At 45.4% G+C, this 25,137-nt stretch overlaps 1 protein-coding gene across 1 annotated transcript in view; it reads right to left on the bottom strand.

The window, feature by feature from the left end:
• LOC138579930 (adenosine deaminase-like) overlaps window positions 1-25,137 on the bottom strand; it is a 325,526-nt gene that overhangs the window by 90,330 nt on the left and 210,059 nt on the right. The window contains exons 8-9 of the mRNA XM_069650151.1: window positions 6,470-6,541; window positions 3,407-3,508 (exon numbers count right to left, since the gene is read on the bottom strand). Of these exons, the coding sequence (XP_069506252.1) occupies window positions 3,407-3,508; window positions 6,470-6,541 (174 nt within the window). The remainder of the gene's footprint in view (window positions 1-3,406; window positions 3,509-6,469; window positions 6,542-25,137) is intronic.

Raw genomic sequence — 25,137 nt, 5'->3', positions numbered from 1 at the left:
AGTAAAGTGATCTGACCATGACACCTAGATTCGATTTTCAACAGAGATATGATTTTTTCGAAAAAGGTCCAGGCTACTGCCAGCTATGTGTGTGTGGGGTAAGTGATGAATTGCCTGAGGTCAGACAGGACAAGTGAAGTGAGGATACTCTTAAGTATGAGGTTGTTTTCTTGATGGGAACTACCACGGTTGAAGTCGCCAAGATGGATATTGACGTGGGGTGAAAGTTGTGATTTTTTGTTTTGAGGCGGTAAATGAGGTGTAGAAGGTGGGAGCAAGTGAGAGTGGGTGCTTGAAAGCACGTGTATGAGGAGGTGTGAGGTTGTTAAGTGTGAGTTACTTTTTATGAGTGATGTCAATGCCACCACCCTGTTTGTGCGGGTGGTCTCTGTGGTGGATGAGATAGTGTGGGGGAAGCATATCAGGGATAATAGGTCTTTTGTAGGGTTTGAGACATGTTTCCGTAAGGAAGAGTATATCTCGGGAGTGTGTGCTAATGAGTTCATTGATTTCATGTGTGTGATCAGGGACAGAGAGGCAGTTGAGAAAAATACAGGTGTATGCAAGTAGTTGTTTTACTAGAGTGTTGTGTTGGAGTTTAATTTGAATGTTGTTTGTGGGCTTTGTGTGAGGCATGCAGGCATTTAAAAAGCATGCCGCTTCAAATGACTGCGTCCCTCTTAATTATCAGATTTCACTTGGTGGGTGTTTGCATCTTGTTCAGAAACTGAGCAGGCATTAATGCTTGGGTTTCCGAAGATGAAGTTTAAGGTAGTGGTAAGATAGCTCAATGGGTTGAATGCTCGCTGCTGCGATCTGTGTGTGATCTGCAGGTTGCAGGTTTGAATCCCAGCAAGGCTGACTCAGCCTTTCATCCTTCTGAGATCGATAAATAAGTACTAACGTTGATTGGGTGATATCGTATGTAAATCGGTTCTCTGCAAAGCGCATTGGCGAAAGCGCGATATAAATAACACATCATTATCATTTAAGGGACAGTGAAAGTAGTCTTCATGCAGGCCACGAGATAACTTTCTAAGTGGCACCTTTGCACAGCTCAGCTAGATATTCTCCAGGTGCTTTTGTAGGTAATGAATTTAGTACCAATGACAGATGGCAGGGTAGGATCATCGGACTCGCCGTGCAGTGGTGTTAGCATCCTCACACTGCTAGCCAGTGTGCACTAAGCGTGAGCAGGTAGATTAGAGGAAAGTTCAAACTTCATGCTCAATGAATTAGTCAGCATTGTGTTTAGAGAGTTAATATAATGTGCTTACAGAGAATTGATTGTATCACTAATATCAATATTCTTCATAATAACTGAAAATATGGAACCTCACCTGGGTTTTGCTACTGATGATGAAGAGTAACGTTCGCAACGAAAAATTGAGACATTTCAAATACGGGCAAGAAACAAAACTATGGAGATACCTAGTTCTTTAAGGTGTGGTAATGTACTAAAAATGTTTTTGAATTATTAGATTGAAAATTACTGAAATATAATAAGAATGAAGACTTAAGTGCAAATTAAACATTATATTTGTCATGGGATTTGCATTCAGGGTAATTGGTTTTTAACAGAAAGCAAGCGATTCAAAATGGAATGGTGTTTCTGGTGAGTAGTGGATACGTGTCTGAAAGAGGGCCAAAACGACCAACTATTTTCAAGGCGATAGTAGTAGGAGTCAGCCTATGTCAACACGTTTCTGTCACGGTTGCCCTGGGGCAGTTAAGACCTAATAACCATGTAAAGGCGCGGTAATCCACTGAAAAATCCAAAAGTAGTCAAAAAAGGAGTGTACAAGCAGCAAGGAAAGAAACACGTTTTATTAACAGCTGGTAGAAAAAACTGACAGCTCTGTGGAACTGAACTGAAAACCCATTTCTCAAATTGCCACTTCCGGGCTACACCTTTTAAAGTGAAATTAACCATTTTTACAATTGCAACAAAGAGTATAATTCAAACATTTTGATTGGCTGCTCGTCTTCAACCACCTAAAGAACCCTATACATGAAAAGATCTAATTGGAGGTTTCCCTTTACTCACCCCTAAAAGATCCCACCCCTTGATGACAACATACTCTGCTGGGCAGCACGGAACTTAGCATTTTGATTGGCTGTCACCCTTCATAGCGCAAGTTGATAAAATGTTCAGTGCTAATTGGACCACTATGTTGGAGACAGCGGGGGCAGTAGCATCCCACCGAAACCGACCATTCATTTTACGTGTGGAAATCAGCCAGAGCAAAACTATGTTGCAGCCCTGGGAACACACCACCCCCTTCTCCTGATTGGATCCCCTCATCCTTCGCCCCCTGCCCTGCTTGCTCAGTACCTCTCTAGTTGATTGATATATGTGGCCAACTTTGGGCCAAGCCTTCAAGTTATCTTCTCACGATGAACAGCTGCATGAGAAAATGTGTGCGCGGCCATGCTGCTAGAAATGAATTACTTCTATATATTCATTCTACCACACATTTTTATTCCTAATCAGAATGCCCTGCTGGTCAATGGGGGCACTGTTGCTCTTCTCTCAATGCTATGTTTTGGCATTGCCATGGTTTTGAGCCCCCTCGTGCATCATACTGCGTCCTTCACGATCACTGTGTATTCATTATTTTATCGTCTACGAAGGCACCTGCTGTCTGGAGAGCAACTTCATTCTCTTGGGAAAATATTCCCTTGCAACTATTAATTGAATATCATTTGGCATCGCTTTTCATTCTGGCCTTCATTCCATGAGCTCCTCTGCCCCCATATAAAATTAAATTAAATGGATATTGCGGCCATTAGCTAATTCCTGGTACTTTGCAGTTGTCAACACTACCAGGCCCCAATATGGCCGTCGGCCTCCTGCTCCCTGCAGCAACTAACAAGGCTACTTAATGTAGTTCAAACTGTATAATAAAACCAAGCCCCACCTACCTGCCTTTTTACCTATCAATATAGGTGTACTGACCCAAGTTACTTCTACCACTACCCCTCTGCATGTGTGTTTCCTGCATCGCTCCCACCCTGCTAGTTTCCTAATGTGTGGCACAGCTATATGTGTATTCTAGTTACTTTGTGTTGTCACCTAACCATGTGACCACCACATCACTAAAATACTATTCATAGCTTGTACTTGCAACCCCTCCACCCCCCGTGGAAGAGTGGATTTGCACTTTCACACTCCCCTCTTCAGTTAATGTATTAACTAGAGGTTAAAGTACCTCTAATTGTCTATGTGGAACCATGACGGGATGCGGCCTCCAGGAAACGTGCTTGCTAAGAAGGGGTGGACCTTAAACTGTTGTTCATATTGAAAGTAGAGATATCTGTGTGGCAGAGCGATGTGGCAACTTTTTCTATAACATTACTCATGCACAAAACCTTCAAATCATAGTTCCAGGAACATGACACATACCTCAAAGTGCATGTCTTTCTCCAACAGCTCGTTGTAGAGAACCTGGTCATCGATGGTGTGATAGCCATGTCCAATTCTTTCAGCTTTCAGTATTTCAACTGCCTTAACAAATACAATTCCAGTTTGATTTAATGTTATGTTATTTACTGTACAGGTTTCACAACTATCAGTTTATTGGCATGTGATGAATAATTATGTTCTGTCAATATACCCTCTGACACAAGCTTCCATCATATGTCGAGTCTGAGGTTATATGTGTTTTTACTGATAACATTTTCACCACAAATTTTCTTTCAGCCAAATATTAATGGAATTGTATGCTGCAAGATTGAGGGGAGTCCACTCATGCCCCCCGTGCCCACCCCACAACTCACTCCCCAACCAACTCTCACTGACTCTCCACCCCATACTGGCTTACAAAAACAAGCGCCCTGTATTTTGGAGCAAATAATTTGATTAAAAAACACAGTGCAAAATATGTAGTAAAAAGGCTGGATAACAAATTCGGAAACAGTTAAAAGGACTTAGGGTAACATCTTGATCTGAACATACATTTCAGGGATTACTGTGACATGTTTAGGCTCTCCAGATGTTTTGAACTATGAATCCCATGATCCCTCAGCTTACACTATGCTGGCTAAGGCCGATGGGAATTGTAGTAGAAAACATCAGGAGAGCCAAACTGTGCAGGCCCCTGGTAGAAAATATGGTTCAAGAACAATGCTATGATAATTAGAAAGATATACTTTGATAAAGGCATCATTAAACAATGGTATCACTAGAGTTAAGCTCAGTCAAGTGTTTGCATTCAGGTGTCCCCTATTTTAAAAACAGCAAGCAAGCAGACATAACACCCCACATGAAGTGCTCAGCTGAACTTGATTAATGTCTTCCTTAAGAATGTGTAATCTAAACCATTGGTGCCAGGTGCACCCATTGATGGTAATCACAATGCAAAGCAACTTTATGATGCACTTTAATTCCCAAACAGTCTGTCCTACAGCAGACATATGTATAAAGCTTAGGGGAGAGGCATCCCTCTGCACCATGGCTTTGGGAGCCACAGTCAATCTCTTTTATGAGCGTTCATAAACTGGGTGCACCCTGGTGTGTGGTATTTCCTCCATGTTGGAAGCTTGTCAAGCAAGACAGGCCTTGCTTTCTCTATGTATCACAGTATTAGTTATTCCAGCATTGTGACATTTGCGCCTTAAAGTGACCTGGGACGCAAAAGCAATGGGGGTTGGTGTGTCCCTCACAGGAGGCATGGTGACCAAGAGCAAGTACACAAATGACTTCAGAACAACCAGAAACAGGCAGCGAGAGATCCTACAAGGACGAGTTATTATTTGCATCTGTGTGTACTAGGAGGTCGCTAGTGGTTGGCCTACAAGCTAATGGAGTGTAAAAGCATGGGGATATGGCCACTACCGTTTACAGAGCCCAATTGTTTGCAATTCAACGCTATAGTCTATGAAACATAATCAAAGTGCTTCCAGAAATCCCTACGCTTGTTGCACTGGCACAAACTATTTTCACATCAGGCATAATGATTGGAAGCTAGGTAAATACGACTTAAATTCCTTAATCTATGTATGTCCACTTATGTTTTGTCCCCAGTGACTCTTCCATTTACTCCCCTCCACAACCTTTTTTGGAACCCCAAACTGTATGCGTGTGTGTTGGGAACGATCACTCTTCCCCCATTACATAAACCTGTGGTGTTCCTTAGGGTTCCTGCTTGTCACCGCTTCTTTTTAACATCTACATCCGGCCCCTACTCGACCTGTTGAACAGCCTGGGAGTCCAATATACCAACTACGCTGATGATACCCAGGTTGTTCTTCAGATTAGCGGGCACTACAAGCAGGACCTTGCTGCCCTTAATACCATTTACAATGCCATACAGTATTGGATGGCCTGCAACTCCTTAGCCCTAAACAACACAAAGCTTACTCCTGACTATTCCGATTTCCACATTGCGGATCACACTATTCCAGTCTCTAAGAAGGTGAAAACCTTAGGAGTAATCCCAGATGACGAATTGTCTATGAAACGGCACGTATCCTATATCAGATCTGCATGCAGCTTCATCAACAAGCGCATACAATAGCTTCGACCTTTCATTACCGCTGAAAATTGCGCTTTGCTTTCCACAGCATTAATTCATTCCAGGCTTGACTACTGTAATAGCCTGCTAGCCCGTACCACAGCTGTGAATATGGGTGCCCTTCAAGTTACACAGAATAATGCAGTACGTACCATATTTGAGTTCTCTCGTCGTACACACATTTCCACATTCAGAAAAACCCTACACTGGCTCCCCGCTAGGCAAAGAATTTCCCACAAAGTTCTTACCTTAGCTCACAAGTGCCTATCTTCTTCATACCTATCGGAACGTACTAAGAGCAAAAAATGCCCATTAGAAATCTTCGTTCATTTGTTGCACCCACAATGGTCCAGCCAAGATTCAAATTGGTTTGTTTTGGTGGCACCAGCTTTGATGTCCAAGCCCCACTTCTATAGAAGTCCCTTTGTGTCTCCATACGCCTCCCTGATAACTATTCTTCCTTTAAAAAAGCCATTAAGACTCATCTTTTCAATCTCAGCCCTGACTATGTGCTTCTGTTTCTGCTGCTTCCCTGGTCAGATTTCTCTGCTTGTCTGTGTGTCTGGCAAGTTTTATGTGCCCCCTGAAGCCTACGGGCATGCAGCGCAGTACAAAAATTAAAATAAATAAATAAATATAAACCTGGTCAGAATGTCTCCCAGGATCACCCCATTGTAAGATGCTCACTGCTTCCTGTGAAATCTGATTTCTTATCTATTGTACACTATTTTGTGATCAAAAGAACATTGTTCCTGCTGCATATAAATAAATAAAATACATTTTAAAATGTATACCTTCATTGATAATGTCGAGTCCCGAAAGCAAAGGAATACCGGACCCCTTCAATTGGAGTGGGGTTGTAAATAATTCTTGCTTGAGGATGCCTCTTCATCAGATGAAGAGATTAGCGAAGAACCATCTCCTCCCCCCACACATTTGCCCTTGGTTCTTACCTCCTTGACCACTGACGGTGGCCCTGCTTCACCAGCATGAACTGTTCTATGAATGCCGCATCGTACAGCTTCCTGGAAACAACATTAAACAGATTTCAAAAAATTGTAGTGAGAGTTTCTTAAAATGCTCCCTCCTTCCTCTAACTTTGAGCACCCCATGGCATGGCTGCCAGTACAGTGTGGCAGCAGTCAAAGGAGCGTGAAAAGACCAATCAGCGCTTCTTTCGTTCTGTCTCTGGAATACATTTTTGTGGTGACCCACAGAAAAGCTGCACCCAACTGTGGTCACAATCGTCCATCATCTTCAGTGAATGTTAACAATAGCAGTTAGGTGACCACCTTTCACCCTGCCCCTAACCACCCTGTACCAGCGCTACGGATAGTGCATCTTCCTGGATCTGCATTTGTAAAGGTGACATCAAAACTACAAGTTCCAGAATACACATTACACTATCCTCATCAAGCAAGGTAAAATAAAAGACCCTATTATTTAATTTCCCTGTCTCTTTCCGCGTTGCATTCTGGAGCTTGCAGTCTTACTTAAAAAATGCTGCATCTAGAACTGCAAGTCAAGTTGTACAACAAGAAGCCAAATTCGAAAGAAAAATGCCTCATTTATGTGTAATAAACGTTCATGCCCTCTGTTTATTTCGGCAAGGATTACCAGACTACAAAATGTACTTGTATGTTATAAAGAACATTACCACGGCTTGAGCATCAGCAGGACTGTGGCTCACCATGGTAGTTTTCCCCTTCAAGTTGCATGGTTAAAGTCTAGACATAACAGCGGAATGTCATTTCAACAATAACATTGATTAGTTTATTTCAAAGCATCATGCGCAAAGCAGCCCATTTGTCTTCAGTGCCAGCATGTTCCCCCGTATTACCGCAAGCGCACTCTGTTGGTGTTCATTGGAGCATAGGCTCCTTGTGCCTCAGGCTATATGCCCATTTGCACTTCACTTGTCTCTAATAAGAAGTCACACCAATTGTGATGGTACAGATACCGCGTGTGTCTGCGCTGCACTAAATGCTTTGGGAATCCGAACCCAGGTGTCAATAGGGTGAACTTTGTTCACTGAACAATGTAACTGTTTATTGGGAGGCCACCCTCAACACAGGGGGCCTCATTATGAGTCAGGCTTTAAGGGGTTAACGGCGCCGTAAACGGCGCCGACCCTTAACGCCTGATTACAAGGTCCCTTAGCGCCATGGTGATTTTAACGGCTGCTTTTTGCAGGCGTTAAAATCCATGGCGCTAAGGGACCATGGTGCTAATTACGCCACCGTAATTTACAGTGGCGTAATTAGCGCCTTCCCCACTCCCATTATGCCCTATGGGGCAAAAATGGGAATGGGGAAGGGTAAAATGGGAAATGGGGATTTACCGCCCCACTCACCTTGGAATGGGGCGGTAAATCCGCCATCCACCATGGTGTAAACGTAGTTTACACCATGGTGGTAAGGGTACGACCCAGGCGGTAACTTACCGCCTGGGTCGTAATGAGGCCCAGGGTGTTCCTTCCCTCCCCGATCTAGGTGACACACAATAAATGGTTTAATGTCAGTTCTTTATTCAGCCTTATTTCTGATGCATATCATGGTCCTTGAGTACCTCCCCCTGAGCTACCTATGCGCCAAGAACCAGGCCAGTGTACAGGAAATATTTTTTTATTTATTTGGATGATAGGTAATAAAAAAATCACACTAAAATGTCACACACCACTTTATCTGTGGCACAACACAATACACTTCTCTCTACATAAATAACTCAAACAATTTGGTTGGGAAAACTTTAATCACAATTTTTTACTTAAAACAAATTTCAAAATAAATGATCACCAGCACTGGTCCCTGAACAACTTTACATTTGCAATGCTGTACAATTCCGATTTTCCTGCATGCTTAAAAGGCTAGCAATTAATAAGCAGAAACTGATTTAGCAGTGGAGTTTTCAGAACCCCCCATACTTTGGTCTGCATTGGGGCAGTCAGACAGAAATAAATTGGGATGATTTAAGAATTTGAGATTTCAGAACCCCCTCCACTTAAAGGCATGTGTTGGGGAATCTGGATGTTTAGGGACTTTTTTAGTTTAGGGACAAAGACACCCCTCTTCCTAAAAGAAGTTGTGGTCAACAGGCAAAATAGGATTATCCAATTACATTACAGTCTATAGTTTTCAGCACACACTGAAAAGGAGCTTTGTTAATTTCGTATTTTAACAAAAACCATCCTGTGGTGTTCTGTGAAGGGGAGTAAATTAAATAAATATTCTTAGTTAAAATAGGCTAAGGATCTACACCATATTGCCACACTCTGCTCATTATAAAGGCAAAGAATTTAAGGCAAGCAGATTCCCCCACCTTTGGGTTGCAAAGGGTTTAAATCTACTTACATCGAAAACCTCTGTTTATAGTTCAGAAAGGCCAGCTGCATTTCAGGACCCTCTTGAAGGACAGGGCAGGGGTCTGGTCACTCCACTCTCAAGGATGGTCCCCAGCTCCCCACCATAGGACCCAATCTGCTCTTAGGCCTTTGCAGCAATGGACAGCTCTACCCAGATGCACTCTAAGTACAAAACTCCCTTTGGTGTTTCCTTGGTACATTTCAGCAGCTCTGTCCCTTCCTCATAGTGCATCCACTTTATATACTAGTGATGACACCATCAAGTTTACAGTCTTGGCCAGTACCCTGCAAGAGTTCTTACAAATAGAATAGGATAGTTACCCTTCTCTCTCCTCTCAAATCCAGCCCCTCTCTAAGGATTGGTTTAGGACCCTGGAGCAGACATATGACCATTCCATTTTGTTTTCATGTCAATTTTTTGAAAAAATCTTGTTTTGTAGCAAAGCTTCATAATTTACTAGTAACTGCCATAATATACATATATTCTGCTTCAGCTACTCACGGGGAATTTAATAAAATGACCACCAGGTCAGCGCTAAGTTGCACATCCGTGTGGCAATTTTCCACCATTAAAAAGCATAATAATTGTGAACATGTCATTTGCTCTCCATATTCCAAATTTTACCCTCCACCAGTTCACCATCTCTTAAATCTGGGACATGTTCAGAGCAGCCAGGAACACCTTTTCGCTCACCATTACAATTCCCTAAATCACAGGTGGATGAATTTTATTTAAAAAAAAACGCCTGAGAAATTACGAAACAAATGGCACATCAACCAAGGAAGTACAACTTAAGGTTGATGAGAAATGCCTAAATGATAATAGTCTGTTTAAATTAATAACACATCTTTAGGTTATGCAAATTGCATCCCTCCAATCTATAGCACCATTTGCCTCTCTGGGCCAGTGTTTTTATTAGTCTCTTTGTTGCTTGAAATATAGGCTGTAGATCGTAAATGGGGGATGCATTTGCTACACAGACATCCCCCACTGCAGACTTCTGGCATCCTGTTCTCTTATCTGAAGGGACCAACTTTTGATCTGCAAAGCTTCTATTTTCCTGTTTTTGTTTTCAGAGTTCAACCTTGATCTCAACCCCTGTTTTCACACCTCCCCCTACATTCCAGTCATGCACCCGCTAGGCCATCTGCCCTGCGCACTAAGGAGCTTTCCGAGATTCCAAGTCTGGGGAACAATTGGTTTTCAACACCTTTCAAGGAGGACACATTTTATTGCTGTTGTAAACATTTGGGATGCACAAACCAGGTTTTTAGTGGGAGAAGTCCTTTGTGAAGTTTGCCCAGAGACCCACCATTTTACCATGGCTAAAGGGAACTCACGGATTGCCATTTATTCTTTGACACACTGTGGGCCTCATTACGACCCTGGCGGAACGGGTTAAACGGCGCCATAAAAGGCTGCGGCGCCGTTCAACCCGTTCCGCCACATTACGAGGTCCCCTCGCGGGACACGTTAAGCACGCCTGGGAAAACCAGGCGTGCATACCGGGTCCCGCGAGGGGAAGAGGGAGCAAACAACGGGCCATCTCGTAATGGCCCGTTGTTTACTCCCTCTCCCATTCCCATTCATCCCTACGGGGGCTGAAATGGGAATGGGGATGAACCGTGTCCGTGTCCTCGAGTGAGAAATTACCGGGCCATCCGAACTCGTCCGAGGACACGGATGCGGTTTTGCCAGCAGCCATGCCGCCAATAGCGGCATGGCTACCGGCATACCTCGTAATGAGGCCCTGTGTGTTTTACTGATCAGGGTTTACTTTGCTTTTACATCAATTGATTTCTTCTTTCTTTTCACAAAGCATTGTTTTTCTTTTGAAAGATGACATCTGAAAATACACTTTTAATTATCTGCATTTCATTTTTATGCTGAAAAGTGGTCCTGAATGGTCACAGCGAACCACCCTTTGATGTGTGACAGTTTCAGTGGGAAATGCTGCATTCATGTATCAGTCAGCAAGGTGATGTGCTTTTCCAATCTGCACCTGGATTACATTTTTCTTTTGGCTTTCTCTGGATTTCAACTTCAGAAAGACACCCGCAAATTTTGCCTAAACAAGCCTCTTTTCAGCTTTCAGGTTTCTGAATACTGGCATGTCCTTTTCCCAGTGGGCCCTTCAGCTCCATTGATTTGGGGCCTTTGATTACACCCCACAACCACAGCCCTCAAATTATTGTAGCATTATAATGTTGGGAATAAAATGTGTTGTTGGGTTGATGTAAAGGAGAATATCATCATTGGAAATTGCAGCTGAGGGAGGGTTGGACGAAAGAAGGGTTAGCGAAGAGATGGGTGATGAAGGATTCCCTGCAGAAATGATCAGCTGTTAAGTTTGGTGGAATCAAAGAAAAGAAAATGGGCCACATTATGACCCTGCCAGTCTGGAAAGAACGTGGTAAAATGGGGATTTACAGAATTCCACCTCCGGAATTACCGGGTCACTTGGGTTGTAATGCCCCAGTGATTCCGGCAATCACAGAGGCTGAATGGTATTACGGATCCGGCGGCAGCCTGCCGGTTTTTCCGGCATGGCTACCGCTGGACTCGTAATGAGGCCCAATGTGTACTAAATCAGAGCACTATGTAATAGAGCACTTCAGCGGGTCAGGGTGGTTAGTGGGATGCTTCCTGAAAAGTAACCATTTGATGTAATAATATCACATACAGCAGTCAGTACACTGCATGCATTTTAGGATTACTGCATGCCTTAATGTATGGTTAATATGCCAATGGATATTTATCAATTTAAATGGTCCGATTCACTTTCCTTGTCATGCTCGCTTCTAGTAATGGCTTTCAATGTTTATTCAAATGAGGTGTAGGGCAAAGTTGGGTCACACATGATTTCAGCAATTCAGCCAGTCTGTCTGTGGTCATTTTGCAGTGGATTTCTTGCATGATCTACCCTACTGTAATGTTGATGCAGGTGTCAAGAGCACTGCTGCCCATGATGTGCAACTGCTTTCAATGATCGAGTGTCAGTGATAATGGGGCTTTGCTGCTTAAGTTATGTGGCTTAGTTTTTAATCTGACAATGCTGTGATGTAACAGCACCCCTATAAACCCTCAATGTGAATTGAATTCAGATACCAAGAGTAAGCCTGACCTTTCAGAATTTAGTTAGGGTGTGGGGGGCAACAAAAAAAGAGTTAGTCTAACAAAGGTGATAGAGTCAAAGTAGCATTGGAATAACTAAAATATCTTGCAACATATAATTTACTTTGAAGCTGTCTGTAATTGACTGGTGATAGTCATTAAGACATAGAAGGTACTGAAAAGAAAATGTACTCATATTTTCAGTCAGTGGCTGCATCGACAAGAGACACCCCATCTCTTTTCTACTTACCTTTGCATGCTCAAACAGGTGCCACACATCCCTGACTCAGAGATTATAATAATGAATGCAATTTAACACATGTGGGTCTACAAAACCTTTGTGGCCCTGAAATGTGTCCATGGGTTCAAACAGCAGCTAAATTAGTCTTCTGGCGAGTTGACTGAAGAGTTCTTCCATTAATGGAGAGCTAGCCCTAATACGACTTGAGGAATCATTGAGATAAATATGTCAGAGCAGTAGGGCATGAACTGTCTTTTTATGGACTATGGACCTCATTACTATTATGGTGGTGGGGAAAAAATTGTGGCAATGCAGTGGTAACACTGTTACCACTGCATTACTGCACAGTTGAAGTACGACTTTAGTGGTCATTGTGGGGAAAAACCTCCAGCAAAATTCTGAAATACCTCTGGAGTCCTATAGACTCCATAAATGTGGACAGGGACTACCATACCACCACTTGTAATACAGCAGTAATTCCGCTGGACCAAGTGCAAAAAAACTATTTTCAATTCACAGATCGGACTTTGCGCTGGCCTTTCCCACTTTCTGCTTCTCAGGAGTGCTTTGCGCAACAGAGAGTGCAACGGTCGTGAAGGGTCAGCGCAAAGAACTAAATAGGGGCGGAACATACAAAATCAACATACAAGGAGGAAAATGGGGAAGAGCATGGGTGTGGGGAGGGAGATACCGTGCAAACAACAAACAAGACCCAAAAAGCAATAAGGAAATCCTATTTACAGGAGCTATCGTGCAATTGTCTGGAGTCCAAAGGAGAACGCACATCTCGCAATCTTACCACGAACAGTTACACGTCGCAAGGCACAAAGGGCAATGAAAGCTCACGCATAAATGCGCAATGCAACCCCAATGAACTTACGATCACCAAAATGCTGGATCCTGCATTACTAGCACTGATTAAATTACATGGATGGATGAGGAGGCGGAGGCCCAGAATATCCCATCCACGAACAACATTATTCGGGATGTCAGACGTGGAAGTGCACTCCCCATGTCATCCAAGACCTGGTCAGGGACTGGGAGAATGACCTGGTATAATCCATTATGAGCTCACAGATTGTGCCACCTCTGTTAGAAGTGCTTTCAGCCCTACACTTCCTGGCCATGGGATTATTCCAGCATACCACAACATTTGTAGTTGTAAAATCACAGCCCACACTATCAAGGTGCCTCCACCAGGTCTTGCGTTGCATCCCATACACATGCCAAGCACACTGCTGAAAAGGCAGAGAGTATGCCAGGAATTCTATACATTTGCACACTTTTCCTCCAGTCCTGAGATCCATCGACTGCACCCATGTAGCGCTACAACCCCCAACTGCCCTTGGCGAGGCAGAGCACATTTATCGCAACAAGAAACATTGCCATGCCATCAATGTGCAGGTGATATGTGATGCCAGGGGACACTTCATGCATGTCTATGTGAATTATGTGGGATGCATGCATGACAGCTACATCTTCTGGAATGCCCCTCTATACCAAGCCCTTGCATTGGGAACCTTAGGAAACACCTGGCTGGTGGGTGAGTATCAACTATAACGCACACACAAGCAGTCACCTGACACACAGAAACACAATAAATGACAATAGATGCAATTAACAACAATTCACCCCTCTTCAGGGGACAGTGCCTACCCGCTGTCAACATTCCTGTTGACACCCATCAGGAATGCAGTCCCCCCAGGTGAGATGCACTACAACGCAGCAGACATAACCACTGGGGGCATAGTGAAGCACACATTCAGAGTGCTCAAGTCACACTTCCGCTCCATTGACCACTCAGGTGATGTATTGCTATACTACAGGTAGTCTGCAAAATCATTGTGGCATGTTGTGTCCTGCATAATATTGCCACACATCGTAGTATAGCAGTACAGGTGCAGGAGGGCTTCTGCCCTCATCCACAGGCACAACCAACTCCCTTAGCAGGCCAATGGGCACAGAGAGAGGACACATGCAACCAGGTAGTACAAACCTGCTGCACATGAATACCAGCCCTCCTGGAACACACAGAGTAAAGCTACATCCCTAATGGCCTTCATTGATGCAATCTGGCTCATCCAGCTGGCCCATAAAAACACCCTGACAACGTGCTTTTTGGACTGACAAACTGTGTGTGCCCCATTACACGGAAAACACCATCAACATACATCACATGGAGTGCACAAACCACCACCACAGTCATTACAAGTGCAATATAACATGACCATGTCACAGGCCCAAAATGCAAGACATAGAAAAGCCAGACCCAGGCACAATATCCCCATACCATGTGCTCCCCTGAGTGGCATTCATCAAGTGCAAAAAAGTTATCATATGACTGCCATCTTGATGATGTTCCCCTCTGCAACATTGCTGCTGGACCTGCCCACCTCCACACACCACTGCCACGTACATTCACCTGCAATGGGGAAAATCAACATCTGCCCACCCACACCCTCTATGTGCATGTCTCTGAAACTCTCAACATGTCCCTTGTCCAATCATGAAGATGCCCTCCAGACATTCCAGAAACAAAGTAGTCAACAGGCAAGATAGCACACCCTTCTCCATCAACAGCCCTTGACCACATCAATGGGAACACATCATCATTACACATGACACATGATAAAAACATGTCCATCTTCGACACACGCAGCTTAACGGCAATGCGCTGCATACTACACACATCACTCACATGGATACATGCCAACTGGATCTTCCACCTACAAGAATAGTGAAAGTCGGGTGTTTGGCATGCCCATGCAACATAGACAGGGGAGGACTGGGAACCAAAAGAGGCTCTGGAAATAATACTAAAACTGGGCCCATATCACACTTCTGCAAGACCAGCCCTATTCCCATGAGAAAATGTGGAAACACCACACAAATGAGGCACAGGGTGCACAGTTCTATCGTGAAAGAAACAGTGATCCCAAAAGACCAGTCCAACCCTGATCCAGGAGTGGCTACTTGACATGGCATGCAAGGCTGACATGACAGGAGTGCATGTAATGCCACACAAAAAATGAAGCTACTGCATCAGCCCTCACCAGAGATATGTGCACAGGGACATTCTGAGGAGACTGACTCAAAGCAGCAGATGTGCAACCAGTAACACAAAGCACATGTATAGCTGATCAATGAGACATGCACACCCACAATTATGTAGGAAAACTCACATCTTCAGTGACAGTGACTATCCCCCACTCATCGCCAAATAATATCATACATGAAAACCCTATGTGTGCCACATCATGTCAAAATTGGGGTGCATTTGTCATGAGCCAAGAAAATAAATGAAAGACAGTACACAACTGTGTTGCTGTGAATCCCTCACCACCTCCATCTAACACTGGGCCTTCATATTAATGCTAGGAGGGCCAGTGTCCAGCTGAGGGAATGGGGACTTAGGTGCAAATAGGATGCTGGGGGATCCTCTCAGTGAGTGTGGGCACTGATGAGGCAAGATACCTGAAATAACATTGGACATTTGTTTATGTCTGACAGACTGCACAATACACATCAAAGTCTCTTGGAATGTTCGCCTATATGTGGGAGGCTGAAGCAGTCTACAACAGCATGTCAGTTGACTCCACTGAGCATTGCTCCATATCTCCTTTCCAAAGTCCAAAATTGTGCCCACTAGCATGAGCAATTAACCCACTCGTGAGCACAATGGCCCTGCCATGAGGACACCAAAAATAATACAGTCCACCCTTGACAAAGACAAAAAATAAATACAGTCCACCCTGGACAAAGACAAAAATCAAATACAGTCCACCTCGGACGGGGGTAAAAAACAAACACAGTCCACCTTGGATGGGGTTAAAAAAAATCAAAAGTACAAAAACATGTCCACCCTGGAGTGAGGGTGGTAAAAAAATAAATAGAAAAAAGATATGCTCCCTCCATGGGCTGATGGACACCAGGATGCATGAAGAAGGCGTGGTGGTGGAAAGAGCAGTGGTTTGTGTGGGGACATTTATTTATTTATTTATTTGGCCTTTTTATGGCGCCTATACACAAGTGTTTCCAGGCAGGCCCAAGACAAAAGTAGGGGGGGGCATAGGAGAAAAACAGTAGTAACAGTTGTACTAGGTCTTGTGACATTCTTATCGTGCAAGTGTAGAGACAAAAAGTGCAGGAGTATAAGAAGTAAGAAGGGTAAGGAAGAGTGGAAGGGCTAGGAAGGGGGCAGGGGAGAGGGGTAGAAGTGGAGGAGTGGGGAGAAGGGGCAGGCTGAACAAGTGCTAAGGGGAGCCAATGAGGGTAAAGTGCCAGTGGAAAGGGGGAGAGGGAAAACAAATGCGATGGACAGGGGGAGACCTGATCCTGACTGGTCATGGGAGGGTGCCCAAGGGCAAGTGCTGAGGAGGATACTGGGGGAGACCGGTAAAAGTGGGGCCCGTCCCCAGCAAGACTCAGATGGGACCAGGTACCAGTCGTAGCAGCAGAGGGTGTTAGGGAGAATTCTCTGTTTAGGCTGAATTTCCTAACCTAGTGAGTCCCCCAGCAGCTTTGCTGGAATTCTGGACTTTGTTTTTTCCAGCCTGCCAATAGTGAGACTCTTTTTCTCCCACTCTTGGACATGAATGTGTGTAATTCCTTTGAATGTCAATGTGTTCTATGGGCTATGCGGTCTTTTACTCTATAGGGTCTCATATGTTTTACTATATGTGTTACACCGCACCCTCCGTGCCGTAACACTGGGGAGTCCTAGAGGATCCCCACCATAGACTCCATACCCTGGGACTGACTACTGTCTCCCAGGGCATGTAAAGTCACCATTGGCTTTACTAGACCTAAATTTACTAACAGAACTAGTACAAACCATCCTATTGTGGACGTACTAGTAGGGGTAATTCGATTACTCCTGGGTCTGTTATTCGAGGGGGCACTGTCCCGCCCCCCCTCGTCGAGTTTTGGCTGGTGGCAGTAGAAACTACTCGTTATATTCAACCCTGAATATAACTCTATGGGATTCTTCCCATTGTTGGAGGTTAATACTCTTTCTGGTTAATCTCTAACATACCACCGGTTTATTTATCTTAAATAAATCTAGCGGTTGGTATTTTCTGCCAGAACTCAGTTTTTAAAATGGCGTCTGTGTTCGTCTCTGTGACTCCTAAACCAAAGGTTGAGCCCTTTGTTCCACTTTTGGCGGGCTTCTGCACAGAGGCTCTCCAAAGTGGTGCCATTCTGTCTGGGTACCACAGGGGGTGTGGGAGGGGGTTTAGGCACCCTGGACTGAGTTGCCTTGCCAACTCAAGTCACACTCTGGTGTGATTGGCCCAAGTGGTGAGCCACCCGGCTCACCACTTAGCGTGTTTTGATTGACAGCTAGGCTGAATGAATGGGGGTTTTCTGCATAAAAGCAGGGCTTTTGGGACTGGATCTTCAGAAGTCGCCACAGGACCTAAGAATCCGACGAGGGTAAAGCTGAGCCGACCTGCAACGACGACACCTCCGGTGGAGCCCTGCTGAACCGACTCACCACTTCCCGACGACAGAGGAGATCTCCCCGCCGGAGAGTCTCTTCCCCTGACTGGTGGGAACAACCAGTCCCCTTTGCTTTTTCTTCGCTTCCAGGGCGTAGTGGTCGAATTGCCCGTGCTGAGCACCCAGGCAACCGGATAGCCACTAACCCGTACCGCGACCAAAAGGTGGTGCCTTGTGACGGAGCACTCCGCGGCTGTTCTCTTCCCTGGTGGTGCAACAATCTTCAACTTTCCTTCGACGACGAGATCATCTCTTCTCTTGGCAAAGCCCCGACTTGCATCCACCACCAGGAACAACTGCCCCCGCCGGAGCTGTCTCTCCACATACAAGGTACCGTGTCCGCCTGGCTTCCCTTGTGTCGGTTAGCGTGAGGTGTCTTAATCCTCGCCTCTCCATTGGGTCGCCTCCAAGCCTTCTTAACTTTCTGTTCTGAACTGGTCCAATCTTTCTATAACAATTTGCGACAAAGACTCGAAGTGCATTTCCACTGTGATACTTTTTGGGACATATCGCCTTGCCTCTCTCCGAGTGGGCCTGGCCTCTGAACTTTGCGATCTACAGTAGACCCTGCCTTACTTGCCTTGCATTTGTTCGTAAAAGTGTTGGTACCGAGTTGATTTCATACCCTGCCTTTTCTCTCCCGTTCTAACGTATATTAGAGTGCCATCTAGGTTAAAGCATTCACCTCTGTCTGCAAATAAGTGGTGCCGTTGAACCTAGACTTGTCGAACTATTGTTAGGGGGGTTGATTTTCTGATAGTAATTGTGATTGAAGTTGCTTGCTGTATTAGTGCCAGTGTGTTTTCGATAGATGTGTTTTTATAAATAAATAACTATATATATTTACACCAAAGCTCTGTTCCGTGTTTGCTTGTTTTACTGTGTAAATTGCCCTATTTTGTATACTCCACATACTGCCTAACTCTTCTTGAGGGAAGTCTGACTGCTCAGCCACAGCTACCAAGTGAATCTGTGTGGTACAGACTGCTACCAAGTGGGTTTACTGCCAAACACCTGTAGTCCTAAATCTTTTGCAGTGGTCCCAGAGGGAACTGCACAGGTTTCCGCCTAACATTGGTGTACAGCGGTGGGATTTGTATCGAGTATACAGTTTGGAGTGCTTTTCAACACTTTAGGATAACTAACCACAAAGCTTAGCACTAAAAGCAACTTTCAAAAACATGTCTACTATGGAAGTTTGCAGTCAAGAATCCTTGTCAGGTGAAAATACTGAGAGTTTACGAGCCCTCTGTTGACAAGAGAATCTTTCTGTAAGAGGCAAGAAAGTAGAACTGATAGCGAGATTGCTGGAAAACCAAAGTCTGGGTACTGGTTCAGAGGAACCAACTTCTCCAGCAAATGTAGATAACAGTAATGGTGTTGATCTAAATCAAAGTTCTGATGATAGTGATGAAGAGGCTCAAGAGGAAGGAGAGGCTAACGAAACTGTCTCCCCGGCTCCTCTGTCTGCCTTACCAGCTGTACCTACGGGGCCCATAACAGGTCCCACACTAAGTCCTCAAATCCTTGAACTAGAAAAAATGAAAATAGACTTGGAATTCAGAAGGATTACTGCTCAAACTGAACAGAAACACCAAGAAATGCAACAAATTCTTAGGCTCCGAGAAATGGAGCTCAAGCATGAGTTAGAAATGAAAAAGTTGTCTGTCGAAACTGCTTCTGTCTCTGGCTCTTCTAGAAGCTCCAGTCCCAAAAGACCCCGGATGCCAAAGGAATTAATTGGTATGTATGAACCAAAGTTGGATGTGTTGGATTGGCTGAGTTTGTTTGAGTACAATCATGGGCTCCAGAAAATCACAGGTAATGAGCTGCTTACCTGGCTGTTCTCTAGGCTCCCCCCTGTTGCAACTGATGTGGTAATGGAGTTGGGGGAGGAGGATAGGAAAGAGTACGAAAGTGTGAAACTAGCTTTGATAGCTAGATTTGGGAAGACCCCTTCCCAGTATCTTAAGAGGTTTAGAACCCTCAAAAAGCATGATGGTACCCCTTGGACTACCTGGGTGATTGAAGGGTTGAAAAACTTAGAGGGATGGATTAAGGGTTACAAAGTGAACACTTATGAGGGTATGAAGAATCTTTTTATGTTGGAGTCTATTTATGATGCCTGTTCTCCTGAGCTCAGACAGCACTTGGCTGATTCGAAGGAATTGGATTCCAGGAAACTAGCTAAGGCTGCTGACTTGTGGGTTGCCAACAGGGCTACTCATAAGGATTCTGGGGCAACTCAGAAAAAGGATGAGGGAAAACAGCCTAAGAAAGACTCAAAAGAAAATTCGAATAACTCAAATTCCAAAGAGGGCCCCAAACAAAACCAGAAGGGTAAGCCACAAGGAAAACCGCAGCAGAATAGTGTGTCTTCTGATGCCAAACCGGAAGGAGGCCAGAACAAGCCACCATTCCAGAAAGCATTCTGAAAATGCTTTGTTTGTGGCTCGACTGACCACGTGAAAGGAGATCCCAGATGTAAGGGTAAACCTTCAGGGGTCCAGCTTGTCTCCTTAGCCTTCGCTCCAGAGGAGGAAGTCCAAATGGCAAGTGGAAACTTTCTACTACTAGCTGATGAACCCATTGGAGTCTCAGCCAGTGTTTCTTTAGTATCTCTGGGGTTGTGGGAACAACAGAATTTAGATGTCTATAATTCTATCCCCGATAATACTAAAGAGTATTATAAGGACAGTGTCCAGGTGAATGGGCAGGAGACTCCTGCCATTAGGGACACTGGGGCCAGCATAACTGTGGTGGATAAATCTTTTTTTCAGGCTGAGGATGTTGCTAAGGCACCCAAACGCCTCACCAAGTTAGCTGGAGGGCCTGTGCAGATGCTTCCCCAATTACCAGTTCTCGTCCAGTGCAACGACATGACTGTGAAAATACCTGTCAGCATACAGAGTGAGGTACCAGGACGCGTTCTGTTGGGTAAAGATTTGAAAACTCTCGGAGTTGTGTCGCATACCCCCAGACCTCCTAGTAAACGGTTACAGGAGCTAACCAGACCTGCAAGGGAGAGAACCATGCGAGGAACTCTCCAGGAGATGATGAAGAAAGAAATCACTCCTACTCCACTGGAATTGTCAGCTGCTGTCTCCAAGAAATCAGAAGCGAAAGGGAAACCTAAGGCTTCTATACCGAAACCAGCAGCCAGCATTTCAGTGCAGCCAACAAGGACTTCCCCGCGGTTGTCCAAAGTTACACCCATAAATCCACCTCCAACTGAGGCTGAGAGGGAGGTACAACCCTGTGTGGTAGAATTAGACTCTGAAGAGGAGCTAATGGAAGGCCAGGAACTCATTGGAGATCTGGATCCTGTTGACCATCCTGAGCTGCAGTCTTTACTGGCAGAAGGTGGACCCAGCAGGGCAGACTTCAGTAAGGGACAGAGAGAATGTCCAACTCTGGAAGGTCTTCGCCACCAGGCAGATGCTCAGGCTGAAGGGCAAGAGCCTGGGAAATGCAGGTTGCACTGGGAAGATGGCCTCTTCTACAGTGAACCGACCGAGTCTGCACCTGGAGACTACAAACGACTTGTAGTACCCCAAGAGAACAGACCACAGTTCTTGCAGTTAGCCCACGAGATTCCTTTGGCTGGTCACTTGAGTTTCAAAAAGACTAAGGAAAGGCTCTCTCTCTACTTTTATTGGCCAAAGATGGGGGCCGAAGTAGAAAAACACTGCAGGAGCTGCCACACCTGCCAGACCTCTGGTAAGGTTGGCTCCAAGAATGTGGCACCTTTAGAGCCTCTCCCAGTTGTGGGAGCCCCATTTGAGAGAGTAGGGATTGACATTGTTGGTCCCCTTGATCCTCCAACCTCCTCAGGCAACAGGTTTATACTTGTTGTAGTAGACCATGCTACTAGGTATCCTGAGGCAATTCCTATGAGGACTGTTACAGCTCCGGCTGTGGCTAAGGCCCTTCTTGGTATTTTTACCAAGGTTGGGTTTCCTAAGGAAGTAATCTCTGACAGGGGGTCAAGCTTTATGTCCCACTACATGAAAGCCATGTGGAAAACCTGTGGAGTTACTTACAAGTTCTCAACAGCCTTTCACCCCCAAACCAATGGGCTGGTAGAACGGTTCAACCGAACCATGAAGAGCATGATAGGTGCTTTAGAAGAACCCCTTAAGCATAAGTGGGACTTTCTACTGCCATGCCTTCTATTTGCTTATAGAGAAGTCCCTCAGGAGGGAGTAGGTTATTCTTCCTTTGAGCTTCTCTATGGTCATCCCGTCAGAGGTCCATTGGCCCTGATTAAGGAGGGGTTGGAGAGTGCTCCTTCCCCCAAGCCAGTCAGAGTGACTGACTACGTGATAGGTCTCCGAAGGAGAATGTCGCACATGATGACAGAAGCAAGCGATAACTTGAAAGCTGGACAAGCATTGGTCAAGCACTGGCATGATCAAAAGGCTAACATGGTTGAGTTCGCTCAAGACCAGCTCGTTCTCATTATGATCCCAACCAAGCAAAGGGCCTTTCAAGACAAATGGATGGGACCCTTCAGAGTTGTGGGTAAACTCGGAGAGGTCAACTATCTGGTGGACTTGGGCAATCCCAAGGAGGCTCCGACAGTCTTCCACACCAACCGACTCAAAGCGTATGTCTCAAGACCCGATGTAGGAGCGTTGCTTCTAGCATCATCAGAGGAAGAAGAAGAGAGTGAAGCTCTTCCTGATCTCCTCAGGGGCTTACCTTTAGACGAAAAAATTGAAGGGGTGAATCTCTCTTCAAATCTGACACCCGAGCAACAAGAAGAGTGCAAATCTATGTTGAATCAGTTTGCCTCCCTGTTCTCGCTTTCACCAGGCTTGACCCCTTGGGGCCAGCATGACATACTCACTGGTGACTGTCTGCCAGTCAAAAGCAGAGGATACCGAATGTCAGAAAACGTACGAACCCACATCAAAGGTGAGGTCAGCAAGATGCTTGATCTCGGGGTAATAGAGCCCTCTACTAGTCCATGGTCTAGCCCAGTTGTGTTAGTACCAAAGGCCGGATCTAAAGAACTTCTATTATGCGTGGATTATAGAGCTCTTAATGCAGTCACCAAGACTGATGCCCACCCTTTGCCAAGAACAGATGAGTTGGTGGATAAACTTGGCACAGCCAAGTTCCTCAGCACATTTGACTTGACGTCAGGCTATTGGCAAATAGCCCTGACCGACCATGCCAAGGAGAAAACTGCATTTTCTACCCCCATTGGCTTATACCAGTTTAAGGTAATGCCTTTCGGAATTGAAGAATGCACCTGCTACATTTCAATGGATGGTAAACCAGGTTCTGAATGGGATGGAGGACTTCTGCATGGCATACTTGGATGACATAGCAGTGTTCAGCAATTCCTGGGAAGAACAGGTAACCCACCTGAGAGATGTTTTGCAGGCTCTTGGACGAGCCAATCTGACCATAAAGGCGAGTAAATGCCAAATTGGACAGAGTAAGGTAGTCTATCTTGGACATGAGGTAGGAGGTGGAGAAATAAGGCCTTTGCTCAGTAAGATTGAAGCTGTGCAAAATTGGACAACACCTACTACTCAGACCCAAGTGAGAGCCTTCCTAGGCCTCACTGGGTATTACAGGAATTTCATTGAGAACTATGGGACCATAGCTTCTCCACTGAATGTCATCTCCTCTCCCAAATTTCCTAAAAAGGTTAGATGGAACGAGGAGTGCAATCAGGCTTTTGAAAACCTGAAAAAGGCTCTTTGCCAAGCCCCAGTACTCAGAGCTCCTGATTACCGCCAAACTTTCATTGTGCAGACAGATGCTTCAAATGTAGGAATAGGTGCAGTACTCAGTCAACTGGATGGGAAAGGTAGGGAGCACCCCATTTGCTTCATCAGTCGCAAGCTGAAGGATCCTGAAACAAGGTGGGCAACAATCGAAAGAGAATGCTTTGCTATCGTGTGGGCTCTGAAGAAGTTTAGGCCATACTTGTATGGTTCTACTTTTATCATTCAGACTGACCACCAACCCTTGAGATGGTTAATGCAAATGAAAGGGGAAAACCCAAAACTACTGAGATGGTCGATCTGCATGCAAGGGTTTGATTTCACCATTGAGCACAGGTCAGGTTGTCACCACCAAAATGCTGATGGTCTCTCTAGGATATATCTCATCGACTAGAGGTATGAGATTCATCCAGGAGTGGATTAAATCCTCCTGTCCCTTAGTCTGGGGGGGGCGAGTGTTAGGGAGAATTCTCTGTTTAGGCTGAATTTCCTAACCTAGTGAGTCCCCCAGCAGCTTTGCTGGATTTCTGGAGTTTGTTTTTTCCATCCTGCCAAGAGTGAGACTCTTTTTCTCCCACTCTTGGACATGAATGTGTGTAATTCCTTTGAATGTCATTGTGTTCTATGGGCTATGGGGTCTTTTACTCCATAGGGTCTCATATGTTTTACTATGTGTGTCACACCGCACCCTCCGTGCCGTAACACTGGGGCGTCCTAGAGGATCCCCACCATAGACTCCATACCCTGGGACTGACTACTGTCTCCCAGGGCATGTAAAGTCACCATTGGCTTTGCTAGACCTAAATTTACTAACAGAACTAGTACAAACCATCATATTGTGGACGTACTAGTAGGGGTAATTCGATTACTCCTGGGTCTGTTATTCGAGGTGGCACTGTCCCGACCCCCCTCGTCGAGTTTTGGCTGGTGGCAGTGTGTCACGCCGCGCGCTCGCTCGCGGGCGCCACTTACCTGTCCTGGGGTCCCTGGTTCACGGCCGCAGCGGTCTCCTCCTTCATGGAGACTGTACCCGCGGTGGCGTCTCTCCTCACGCCGACCCGCAGTTCGGATGGGCGCCGTGGACGCCGCCATCTTGCGAGGATCTGCGCATGCGCGGATCGTCAGTGTTTCGACGTCCCGCGCATGCTCAGTGTCGGAACATGCGTTCCAAGCCTCGCTTTGACCCCGGGCCATAAAAGAGCACCGCATACACAGGGACAACGCGTCTCAACGCGGTTGTTACTGTGTATGCGCTGCTGGAGTCCTGGCGCTTGTTGTCCAGCCCTCCAGTTTCCTGTTCTAACCTTTTCTGCCTAGTTCTGCCTCATTTCCTTATACCAGTCTTGCTTCCTGGTCCTCCTACTCTTTCTGCTCCTTATTTCTGATACCTTGCCCCTCCCTGGTTTAGGGTAGAGTAGGTTCTGTCTGGGTTCCTAGTTGTAGTAGGGACTCTCCTGTCAGTTCTGCCCTTCTTGCAGTTTGCCTTCCTTTGTCTGTCTTGTGCCCTGCCGGTACCTGTGCCTTACTGCCTTTTGGAAGTTCCTGAGTTCAGTCCTGTTATCATCGGTGATTTCATCAAGCCTTCTCAGCCAGTGGAAACACTGTCCCGACGTCACGCAAATTCTGAGAAGTGCCACCCGTGGCTTTGGGAGTTGGTT

This window comes from Ambystoma mexicanum, chromosome 3p (genome assembly GCF_040938575.1).
Source record: "Ambystoma mexicanum isolate Mex_15411 chromosome 3p, UKY_AmexF1_1, whole genome shotgun sequence".
In the NCBI taxonomy this organism is placed as follows: Eukaryota; Metazoa; Chordata; class Amphibia; order Caudata; family Ambystomatidae; genus Ambystoma; species Ambystoma mexicanum.
The sequence above is the reverse complement of the archived record's forward strand: the minus strand, read 5'-3'. Positions and strand labels throughout refer to the sequence as shown.